General features: G+C 39.5%; 1 protein-coding gene across 3 annotated transcripts; it reads left to right on the top strand.

Annotated features, from left to right (window-relative positions):
* The first annotated feature begins 11 nt into the window (after positions 1-11).
* CLK1 (CDC like kinase 1) lies at positions 12-11190 on the top strand. Of its 3 annotated transcripts, none has more exons than XM_025441503.3 (13): positions 12-161; positions 2363-2523; positions 2837-3065; positions 4055-4145; positions 4544-4610; positions 6950-7066; positions 7157-7323; positions 8121-8215; positions 8311-8440; positions 9808-9890; positions 10318-10397; positions 10612-10702; positions 10817-11190. In XM_025441503.3, exons 2-13 carry the CDS (start codon positions 2363-2365, stop codon positions 10958-10960), a joined length of 1455 nt encoding a protein of 484 aa, XP_025297288.1. In that variant the 5' UTR covers positions 12-161; the 3' UTR covers positions 10961-11190. The 3 variants fall into 3 exon arrangements, with proteins under 3 accessions (XP_025297288.1, XP_025297289.1, XP_048962575.1); XM_025441504.3 differs by lacking the exon at positions 12-161 and adding an exon at positions 612-752; XM_049106618.1 differs by lacking the exons at positions 12-161; positions 2363-2523; positions 4055-4145 and having other exon boundaries at positions 2925-3065.
* The last annotated feature ends 728 nt before the right edge of the window (positions 11191-11918 follow it).

Here is an 11918-nt window from a genome sequence, read left to right as displayed (position 1 = left end):
CGAGACGCGCTCGCGGCGTCACCAGTGTTTTCGAGTCGAGTCCCGACGCTGCGGCTGTCACCTCCATTTTGTTGTCGGAGCCCGTCGCAGCCAGTTGGGCTCCTCCCCGTTGTCGCGTTGCAAGCTTTGCCTCTTTCGGCTTGGGCTGTCTGGCCGGGACGGTAAGACGCAGGACGAAGCGGGCTAGGTGTCAGGGCCCTCTTTCTGTTCCTGGTGATGCCCTCTCGCTTGTTTGCTGCCTGTAATCTCCGGCACGACGACCCTCCGCCCTCCCCCCCCGCCGCCTCCTCCCGGGGTTGCGTGAAGGCAGCCTGCTTGTCTTCCTAGCGCCGCCGAGCCTGTGGCCGCGATTTTCTCCTTAAACCGCAACGCCCGGGACGCTGGCGAGGGCTAGCGCCTGACTGACGGCTGGGCGGGGATCGCCGGGTCAAGGGCCCGCGGGCGCCATTTTGTCGGCGGCGGCCTTGGCCACTTCGGCGGAGCTGTAAGATGGCGGCGGGGCGGAGGAGGCGAGGCTCCTGTTGAGGCTGCTGTGTACTTGGGTCCCTGGATGTGCGTGTCGCTCTCCCGTAAGCCGCTGTGTTCGCAGCAAGTAGATCACGTTGACCTGACAGGACTCGGTATCACCTAACGTCTAGTCGAGTCTTAAAGGATTCGAGTGAAGGTCGCGAGTGTCCTTGTCCTCGGTGGCGTTAACCAAAATCAGGTTTCGCAGAGCCCGGAGAAGCAGAAATAATAGGGTGTATTCGAAGGTGCGTGGGAGACGAGACAGGTTATGAGACGTCTTGCGCCATAGAATTTTGCGCCGCCTTGCCCCCAACCTCTAGGGAGCAGCTGGAGCCTTTTGGTTTATAGTTTATATGCAAAGACGTGGTGGCGTCCCTTCAGTTAGTACTGTTAGGAACGGTGGTTGAGATGAAAAGATGCTATCTACTGTTTTTTTCCATAAAGGTTTTATTTATTCATGAGAGACACAGACAGGCAGAGGGAGAAGCAGGCGGCTGCGGGGAGCTCAATGCAGGACTCGATCCCGTGGTTCCAGGATGACGCCCTGGGCCGAAGGCCGGCGCTAAACCGCTGAGCCACCCAGGGATGCCCGCCCTCATTCTTTTTTTTTTTTTTTTTTAAAGATTTTATTTATTCATAAGAGACAGAGAGAGAGAGAGGGGCAGAGACACAACACAGACAGAGGGAGAAGGAGGCTCCATGCAAGGGAGCCCGACGCGGGATCGAGCCCGGGTCTCCAGGATCACGCCCTGGGCTGTAGGCGGCGCTAAACCGCTGAGCCACCCGGGCTGCCCTGTTTTGTTTTGTTTTTTCAAGTTATTAGGAATTTCTGTTCAAAACATTGAAAAGAAGGTGCTCCCCTCCCCCAAGTTGATCTTGTAAGATTGCTTTCGGAATAAGCTAGGTCTTACTGGGTATAGCGTGTGCTGGGTACCTCAAAAGATGGTATGTTGTGGTTTTTAAATGCCACCGTTGACTTCTGTGTATGATAAAAGGCCTTGGTAGTTTGATCCGTTTATCTTCTTCACGGAGAAATAGTAGTGAGGGTTCTGTCGCTAAGAACATTGACGATTGCATTCGAGTTGGAGTTGAATGAGGCGAGTTAGATACGTGGACGGGTAGTAATTTTGTGCTGCTGACAGAAAAGGGGTAAGATCTTACCAAAGTTGGTAAATTGGATTTCCTGGCTCCCCACCTCATTTTTTTTTTCTTTTCCTAGTGCTTTCAATAAATCTTAGAATAAGGTGGATAATGGCAGAATGTCTATTAATAGAGTTTGGACTCCACATTTTGGCACAGTGCACTAATTGGATTTATGAGTGATTTTTTTTTTTTTTTTTTTTAGATTGGTTAACAACTACTTTCGAACTTTGATTTTAAAGAACAGTTGAGGGATCCCTGGGTGGCGCAGCGGTTTGGCGCCTGCCTTTGGCCCAGGGCGCGATCCTGGAGACCTGGGATCGAATCCCACATCGGGCTCCCGGTGCATGGAGCCTGCTTCTCCCTCTGCCTGTGTCTCTGCCTCTCTCTCTCTCTCTCTTTCTCTCTCTCTCTCTCTCTGTGACTATCATAAATAAATAAAAATTAAAAAAATTAAAAAAAATAAAAACAGTTGAGGGCCACCTTTCTAAGTCAAAGCATGTGACTTTTTCTCGGGGTTGTAAGTTCAGCCCCATGCTGAGTGTGCATATTACTTAAAAATAAAATCTTTAAAAAAAATAAAAATAAAATATTTTTAAAAATGGAGATTGAAAAAGTCATAGCTAGAGTGAATTTGCGAAGAAGAGTTTTACTAAACTGCTCAGTGTTGACAAGTGGGATACAACTTACCTGGGAAAACTTGTCTTTTATACAGATGAGACACTCAAAGAGAACTTATTGTCCTGACTGGGATGAAAAAGATTGGGACTGCGGAAAATGGAGAAGCAGCAGCAGTCATAAAAGAAGGAAGAGATCACATAGCAGTGCGCGGGAGAACAAGCGCTGCAAATATAATCACTCTAAAACATCTGATAGGTAAAGATGGTATTTAAAGTGTCTCCATATAAAAATACATTTCATTAGAATGTATGTCAGTTATGTCAGTAAAAGGAGGAGGGGTTTATTTTCATGACTAAAATTACAGTATCACTTAACCATGAGTCCCATTCCTGTTTCCAATGATGGCTTGTAATGTTTGTAAAAATTATGTTTTGGGGGGAAAAAACTGGGGATTTTTTCTCATGTGAAAGCATAGTTTTATTAAGATTAGTGTCTTGATGAGATTTACTGAGATTTTAAGAATATTTGGTATTAGCATAAAGCATTAAAAATGTTTTTTATTTTTTAGCCATTATTTGGAAAGTAGATCCATAAATGAGAAAGATTATCATAGTCGACGCTACATTGATGAATACAGAAATGACTACAGTCAAGGATGTGAACCTGGACATCGCCATAGAGACCATGAAAGCAGATATCAGAACCATAGTAGCAAGTCTTCTGGGAGAAGTGGAAGAAGTAGTTATAAAAGCAAACACAGGAATCACCATAGTACTTCACACCATCGTTCACATGGGGTATGAGCTCTTTTAAAATATTTTTTAAAGTTTATTTCTCACATGGAACAGGAATACTTGATTTGTGTTTGATCATTTGAGAAAGTTCTGTTTAAAAAGAAGTCATCTCAATTTAACTTGGATTCTTTCTGTGTTTGTGCATTGAGTAGGAAATTCCTGAAATACAGTGCATATTAAGTTAGAGTAACAGGTTTTATTACTAGTTGGCAACTAATTGTTACTCCAGTGAGTCAGTAGAAGTAATTAACTTAGTTTATTTTTATGGTAGTTCAAGAAATCTGATTTGTTTTAATAAATTGAAGTTTTATCACAAAAGTAGAATAGGCGTTTTATTTTTGTATGGGTGAGGGTTTAGTTAGGCATGCCTTTTTCTAGCAAAGCATGCTCTAATTTTTTTTTCACTAAGGAAATCAACAGATATGAACATTACAGTTTATGGGTTAATTTGCAGATCATTTCAGATGACATTTTAAATGGTATAGTGTTATTCTTATATGCCAAATTTTTTTTCTCCCCAAAATTAGGACTTTAATTTTATTTACTGTTTCGATATTTGTTTTCTTAGATTAGCTAGGAAATCTTAATTTGGCCACAGCCTACTTTGACCAAGTAAATATTACATCCTACGATTTTGCAACATTAAATTAGAACACTAGAAACTTAAAATTATATTTCAGTGAATGCTACAACTTAGCATTTTTTTTTTTTTTAAGAAAAACAATTGTATTATGTTTTGTTGCCTTGCCACTTTGAGTATCTTATCTGAAAATCTGTTCCTTGCCATGTTTTTCTCCTGTTAACATAAACTATGTGCCCTGTGAATTTCTGGGGACTGAATTTGAAATTGCTCCTGCCAACCGTTTGTGGCCTGGCGTGTATCTGAATGCCTGAATATCTCCCCGCTGAATGAATTTCGTATTCTGCCCTGAATTCACTCGGGTATATTGATTGGCTGGATGATCTTGGTGCCGCCCACTTGACGTTTCCAGAAGAGTCACCGAAGGAAAAGAACCAGGAGTGTAGAGGATGATGAGGAGGGTCACCTGATCTGTCAGAGTGGAGACGTACTAAGTGCAAGATGTATAGAATATTTTTCAACACTTATTAACTTTTCAGATAACATAATCTGTATATAAAGATTTCAGGGATTTGGAAATCTTTTTTTCTTTCTCTGTTTTTTTGTTTGTTTTCCATTTCTTTTGGTGGGCGGGGATTGTGTTTTTTTTCTTTCTTTAGAAATTTAATATTTGTTAAGCAGAAGTTCCAAAAACAGTAAATCAAGTTAATAAAATGAGCTTAAGAATGAAATTAGACCTAAAAATAGTTATAAATGTTTTTTGACAGTGTTGACCAATAAAATATCTAGTGATAAGGAAATTTGTAGCATCAACTAGAATAATCTGTATTGATAGCATTTATTATGTTAAGTAAACTGTTTCCACTTCCTGGTATAACTGAGATTTATTTCTCTTTTTTAGATGAAATTGTTGATACTTTAGGAGAAGGAGCTTTTGGAAAAGTCGTGGAGTGCATTGATCATAAAGCGTAAGTTTCCTAGCTTGTGATTGCATTTGGGGCTATCAGCAGTAATTGAAAATTTGCTTAGCTTTAGAATATGTTCTGACTATGATAGATACACTATTAATCCTGTCCCTTGGGTTTTTTTTGCTTTGATGTAGGAAATTCCTAGTAAAAGGTACCAACCCTTTAGGGATGCCTGTGGCTTACTTGGTTAATCTGCCTTTGGCTTAGGTCATGATCTCCGGGTCCTAGGATGAAGCCCATGTGCTGCTCCCTCTCTTTTCTCATTTTATATTTATTTTTTAAATTTTTATTTATTTATTAGAGAGGCAGAGACACAGGCAGAGGGAGAAGCGGGCTCCATGCAGGGATCCTGATGTGGGACTCCATCCTGGGTCCCCAGGATCACACCCTGGGCTGAAGGCAGCACTAAACGGCTCAGCCACCCAGGCTGCCCCCAAAATTTTTTAAAGGGCAATAGTGTATGTAGCCCTTAAATTTTTTTTTTTTTTTCAGAACATTTTTTTAAATTTTTTATTTATTTATGATAGTCACAGAGAGAGAGAGAGAGAGAGAGGCAGAGACATAGGCAGAGGGAGAAGCAGGCTCCATGCACCAGGAGCCCGATGTGGGATTCGATCCCGGGTCTCCAGGATTGCGCCCTGGGCCAAAGGCAGGCGCCAAACCGCTGCGCCACCCAGGGATCCCCTGTAGCCCTTAATTTTGAGTTGAGAGCAGATTTTACTTTTTTAGAGCGTATTTTTTTGTTGTCCCACTGGGCACAGTTGTGACTATCTCCTCTCCTCTTCCCCCCTACACCCCCCAGATTAGTGATCTAAATCAGAACTTCCCACAATCTTGGTTTTTATGTTAGGAGTATTTGGAACGGCACTTAGCCCAGGCATATTGATGCCATCTACAGAGTAGTTAGCTAGGAATCTGTATTTTTAGAAAATACTGTAGTTCATAACATACAGATGCTATAATTGATAACACAGCCACGGGTGAGAACTCTTTCTAAATTGGCATCACATATTTAATACTTATGCCTTTTTTTTTTTAACTTATGCATGTTATTTTGTTTTAAAGATTTTATTTATCCATGAGAGATGCAGAGACACAGGCAGAGGGAGAAGCAGGCTCCATGCAGGGAGCCTGACGTGGGACTCAATCCTGGGTCTCCAGAATCACTCCCTGGGCCAAAGACAGGCGCTAAACCTTTGCGCCACCCAGGGATCCCCCTACTTACGCCTTTTAAACTACTGACAGAAATTTCTTGAGATAGTGTAAAAAAATTTTTTTCCTTTGCCGTGTTTCCTGTTGGAATTACTTCTTCTGAAGGGCAGAACTTTTCTGAGTGAATTAGAAAAGGCTTCCTACTATTAGTGAGGCTCTGAGAAGTAGAGCTCATTACTACGGCCCCTCCCATACCCCATCTTTTCTGGTAACTGAGACAAAATGGAAAGTGTTTTTTTTTTTTTTTTTTCTTTTTTAAGATTTTACATATTTTTTAATGAGAGAGGGGTAGAGGGAGAAGCAGGCTCCCTACAGAGAGCCTGATGGTGGGACTCAATCCCAGGATCCCCGGGATCAGGACCCTAGCCAAAGGCAGAGAGGCTCAACCACTGAGCCACCCAGGCATCCCTAAAATGAAAAATTTTGAGTAAATATTTGCTGGTGACAGATAATACAAGAAGAAATTGTTTTTTGTTTTTTGTTTTTTTTTTAAGAAGAAATTGTTTTTACATGTTTTGAGTCTTATAGTTGGACTACAGATTGAAATAATGATACCTCAATATTCTTGTTAAATTTCGACTATTAATATATAGTTTAGTTGAACAACCAATAAAGAATTCATATGAGTGGTGGTTTGATGAAAAACAATTGGGTCATTCAGCATGTATTTGTGTTAACTGATTCTTTCATATACCTGAGGATCATTCTCACTGTTTACATTGAGTTGCAATTAGAAGAGAGTACTTAGTTTTAGTTAGATAAAATCGAATGCTAGCCAGTAAATGCAAGAAAACAAAATGGCAGTAGTAGTACAGTTTGAAAAGAGTGATAGAAAAGTGGAAGAAGATGTCTTTTTTTTTTTTTTAAGTTTATTTATTTTTAAAGATTTATTTATTCATGAGAGATACAGAGAGAAGCAGGCTCCATGCAGGGAGCCTGATGTGGGACTCAATCCCAGGACTTCAGGATTACACTGTGGGCCGAAGGCAGGTGCTAAACCGCTGAGCCACCTAGCAATCCCCTATTTTTTTGAATTCAGTTAGCCAATATATATTACATCAGTCGTTTCAGAGAGAACATAATTTTTGACTTTTTTTTTTTTTTTTTTTTTTAACTTTCTCTAACAGAGGAGGTAGACATGTAGCAGTAAAAATAGTTAAAAATGTGGATAGATACTGTGAAGCTGCTCGCTCAGAAATACAAGTTCTGGAACACTTGAATACAACAGACCCCAGCAGTACATTGTAAGTATCAAAGTGTAGAACTCAGAAAATGCTCTCAGGTAGATTTAAATTGTGAGAGGCTGTACTCAGTTATTTTTCGTGTGTTTATAGCCGCTGTGTCCAGATGTTGGAGTGGTTTGAACATCATGGTCACATTTGCATTGTGTTTGAACTACTAGGACTTAGTACTTACGACTTCATTAAAGAAAATGGTTTTCTGCCGTTTCGTCTGGATCATATCAGGAAGATGGCATATCAGATATGCAAGTCAGTGAATTGTAAGTATTTGGCATATCTTTAAGAAACTTGAGGTTATTGGGACTAATTTAATGCAGACTAATTTGAATCTTTAAGAAAAAATGGGATCTAACATACAGCTTATGGAAGCCTGACTTAAGAATAGGGATGAGAAAGATGATAAGCACTTGGTCAGTTTCGCATTTCATTCATTAAGTAGTTATATTGTCTATGATATAATACATTGTCATGTAGAAAGACAAATTTAGCTGTATTTATTTATAACTATCCTACTTCAGAAGACTTGCTACTATGGTTCTGATAACTGTTTTCATGGTCTCTGGTGATGTCTAGATTCATATCTTTCCTTGACTAGTCATTTCTTTATCAATGTAGCATCAAGTAGGATAATCTCACTTTTATGTATCTGCTTTCTAAATAATGGCTAAAAGTATTTTTAATGCTTTGTGCTAATATTAAATATCCTCATATTCTCAGTAAATCTCATTTTTTTTCAGTAAATTTCATTGATGCTATTCTTAATAAGACTATATACTTTGCCAACCAGAAAAAATCCACACAATTTTACAAATATTACAAGCTGTCATTGGAAACTGGCAAATCTCTGCTTCCTGAAGAAAAATACTACTATACTTTTTGAGCAGTTAGCTGGCAGTGGACTAACTTTGAGGGTAGTGGGAGGTTTTCTAAGCAGGCTACTGAATGTTGACAATTTTGGACATGTAGAAAAGGCATCAGGTTTTTTGTTGTAGGGCTTTTGAGTTTGGTTGGGTTTTTGATTTTCAGATTACAGCAACTTTTTCTGTTTCATTCTCAGTTCTGCACAGTAACAAGTTGACTCACACAGACTTAAAGCCTGAAAACATCTTATTTGTGCAGTCTGACTACACAGAGGCATATAATCCCAAAATGGTAAGGCTTCTCAGTGTATTATCTTCATGGTTTGAAGTTAATATCTTGTGCCTTCTTAATATCATGCCTCCTTAACCCATTGTTTGTGATTTTAGAAACGTGATGAACGAACCTTAATAAATGCAGATATTAAAGTTGTAGACTTTGGAAGTGCAACCTATGATGATGAACATCACAGTACCTTGGTATCTACAAGACATTATAGGGCGCCTGAAGTTATTTTGGGTAAGATACTTTCTCTTTTTTTATTATTATTTTAATAGAGATTGTGTGCAAATGCCTGCACGCATGTGGCGGGGAGCAGACACCACCACCACCACCCCCAGGTGCTAGGTAACTTGCTTCTGAATTGTGCTTTTGAGAACCTGCATATATCTTTACTGAAGCCAACTTTAAAGTTTATAGCTCTAGTCTTATTCTTTGTGGTTTTGTTTTTTTTGTTTTGTTTTGTTTTTTTAGTTTTTTTATAATTTTTTCTTTAAGAAATTGTTAACTTTAAAAAAAAAAGAAATTGTTATCTTGGGGCAGCCCGGGTGGCTCAGCAGTTTAGCACCGCCTTCAGCCCAGGGCCTGATCCTGGAGACCCAGGATGGAGTCCCACATCGGGCCCCCAGCATGGAGCCTGCTCCTCCCTCTGCCTGTGTCTCTGCCTCTCTCTCTCATGAATAAATAAATAAAACCTTTAAAAAAAAAATACCGAAAAAAAATTTTAACTTAACACATGAAGGATAGGAGGTGACTGGGTGGCTTGGTAGGTTAAGCATCTGACTTTGGCACAAGTCATGATCCTCAGGGTCATGGGATGGAGCCACTCTTTGGGCTCTCTGCTTGGTGGGGAGTCTGCTTGTCCCTCTGCCTTCCTCTAGCTTATGTGTGCATGAAGTCTCTCTCTGAGTCTAAAAACACACATTGGGGCACCTGGATGGCTCAGTTGGTTAAGTGTCTGCCTTCAGCTTAGGTCATGATCCCAGAGTCTTGGGATGGGGCCTCATATCAAGTCCCCTGCTCAGCAGGGAGCCTGCTTCTACTTCCTCTTTCCTTGACACCCTCACCCCACCCCCACCCCACCATGGCTCATGCATACTCTCTCAAATCTTTAAAAAAAAAAAAACAAGATAAATAAAACATATTAAGGATTTTAAGCTCATACTTGTTCCAGATAGCTCTAATACTTTGAGTTAAATGTCTTAATTTTCCTGGAATTGAGTTTGCATATATGTAATGTGATGAGATTTTAAGATATAATTCACACCTATTATATCTCAGACACTTTTCTTGTCAAGTCCTTGGATGGTGTAGGTAACTCTCATTTTACTGGTTAGGAAATTACGACTCGGGGGGCGGGGGGGGGGAATAGTTCCCCAAATCACTAGTCCCAAAAAGAGTGGGCTAGAGTTGGAACTTGACCAGAGGTCTCTCTCCAGAGCCCTAATTCATATGTTATCCTATTACAATACACTTTAAATGATTCCTTAGGGTATTTCTAGCTCAGACATTAAATTGTATGCTGGCTTGTTGTGGTTTTTTTGTTGTTGTTTTAATGTCTTTAAGAAATATTGAAGTTTTTTGTTTGCTTTTACTTTGCTTTACAGCCCTAGGATGGTCTCAGCCATGTGATGTCTGGAGTATAGGATGCATTCTCATTGAATACTACCTTGGGTTTACAGTATTTCCAGTAAGTGACAGTGCTTAGTTTCAAGACTTTGCTCAAAAAAGGTGCTTGTTTATGTAAATGAGCCCTTTAAGGCAAAGTATACACACTTTTAAGCAGCTCTCCCCCCACCCCTTATTATATACTTGTGAAGTATAAAGAAATAAAAGTCTGTAACTTGATGCTATTGGGTATTATATTTCCTTCATAATTTATCATTTTATTTAAAACATTTTAAAATATAAACAGTAATTCTGTTCATGGGGAGAAAAATCATTGGTGAGCTTGTTCTGTGGGCCTTAATACTTTGCAGCTGTAACTTGATAAGAGTTTGCCCTTTTTTTTATGATCACCTTCCTTTTTTGATCTCTAATTTATGGACTAGAAATTCAGCTATGTAAATGAAATCAAGGCACACGGTGTGCTTAACAAGTTTTGTTTATTGTTTTAGACACATGATAGTAAGGAGCATTTGGCAATGATGGAAAGGATTCTTGGACCTTTACCAAAACATATGATACAGAAAACCAGGTATGTTTTTATTAAACAATGAAGTGTTAGACATTCTTTTTTCACTCCAATTACTTTGTTGGGAAGGCAGTAACTAGGGTATCTTTTCAAGTCTCTAGTAAAGTGTTCATCTTTGATTTATAAAAGCATAATGATGAAACCAGTCACTTTCACTAGATGTTTTAAGTTTTCATGGTTGACATTATAAAAATGACTGGTTATTGCTTACTTTTAGGAAACGTAAATATTTCCATCATGATCGATTAGACTGGGATGAACACAGTTCTGCTGGCAGATATGTTTCACGGCGCTGTAAACCTCTGAAGGTGAGCCTGAGCCATTGCTATATGATTAAAACTTTGAGATTCCCTTCTCTTTATGGTAGAGAAATAAAATTATAATGAATGATGGTTGAAAGGACTGTTGACTCTTCTTTTCAGGAATTTATGCTCTCTCAGGATGCTGAACATGAGCTTCTCTTTGACCTCATCGAGAAAATGTTGGAGTATGATCCAGCTAAAAGGATTACTCTCAAAGAAGCCTTAAAGCATCCTTTCTTTTACCCCCTAAAAAAAGCTACATAGATTTGTAAGTGTATAGTTCTCTTGAAGAGATTTTACAGACTGTATCAGTCTAATTTTAAATAATTTATTTTGTATAGCTTTTGTAAATTTCTTACATTTTTGTATTGCCATGTTTATTTTGCTTGGATAATTTGATTCATTAAATAGCTAAAGTAATGAACATTTTTTCAAGTAATTACTGTATAAAATGATATATTCAAAATAAATTTTTGTGCTTATGAAATTGATAAGACTGTACAGTTTGTTTTTAGCACCGTTTTTCTCCCTGTATATATTTCCTTAAGTCTTTGGAAAGATAGCTTTGTTTCCACTTTAGGGATTGCCAACATTGGGGCTTTTATGCCTTGTGGGTTTTTTTTGTTTTGTTTTTTTAATTTTTATTTATTTATGATAGAGGCAGAGACAAGGCAGAGGGAGAAGCAGGCTCCATGCACCGGGAGCCCGACGTGGGATTCGATCCCGGGTCTCCAGGATCGTGCCCTGGGCCAAAGGCAGGCGCCAAACCACTGCGCCACCCAGGGATCCCTATGCCTTGCTTCTTAAAACCAAATGTAATAAACCCAAATTTTACAGGCTACAAAGAACTAGCGATTGGCCCCAATTTTATTTTCTCCCTTTATTCCCACTCAAATTTATCTCTACCTGCCCCCCACCCCCCAGTAGGGTACTGCAAATGGCTTTAGGTCCTGTGCTCATTCAAGACTAGTAACGAATGATAGAAAAGCTTCCAGAGGGGCACCTGGATGGCTCAGTTAAGGGTCTGGTCTGCCTTTAACTCCGGTAACGATCTCAGGTCCTGGGATTGAGCCCCATTGTCATGCTCCCTGCTTATTAGCAGGAGAGTCTACTTTTCCCCTTCCCTCTGCCCCTCCCCCTGCTTGTGCACTCAAGCTCATTCTCTGTCAAATAAAATCTTTTTATTTTATTATTTATTTTTAAAGATTTTATATATTTATTC

The sequence above is a fragment of the Canis lupus genome, chromosome 37 (genome assembly GCF_003254725.2).
Source record: "Canis lupus dingo isolate Sandy chromosome 37, ASM325472v2, whole genome shotgun sequence".
NCBI classification, from domain to species: domain Eukaryota; kingdom Metazoa; phylum Chordata; class Mammalia; order Carnivora; family Canidae; genus Canis; species Canis lupus.
This window is presented reverse-complemented; position numbering and strand designations above follow the sequence as displayed.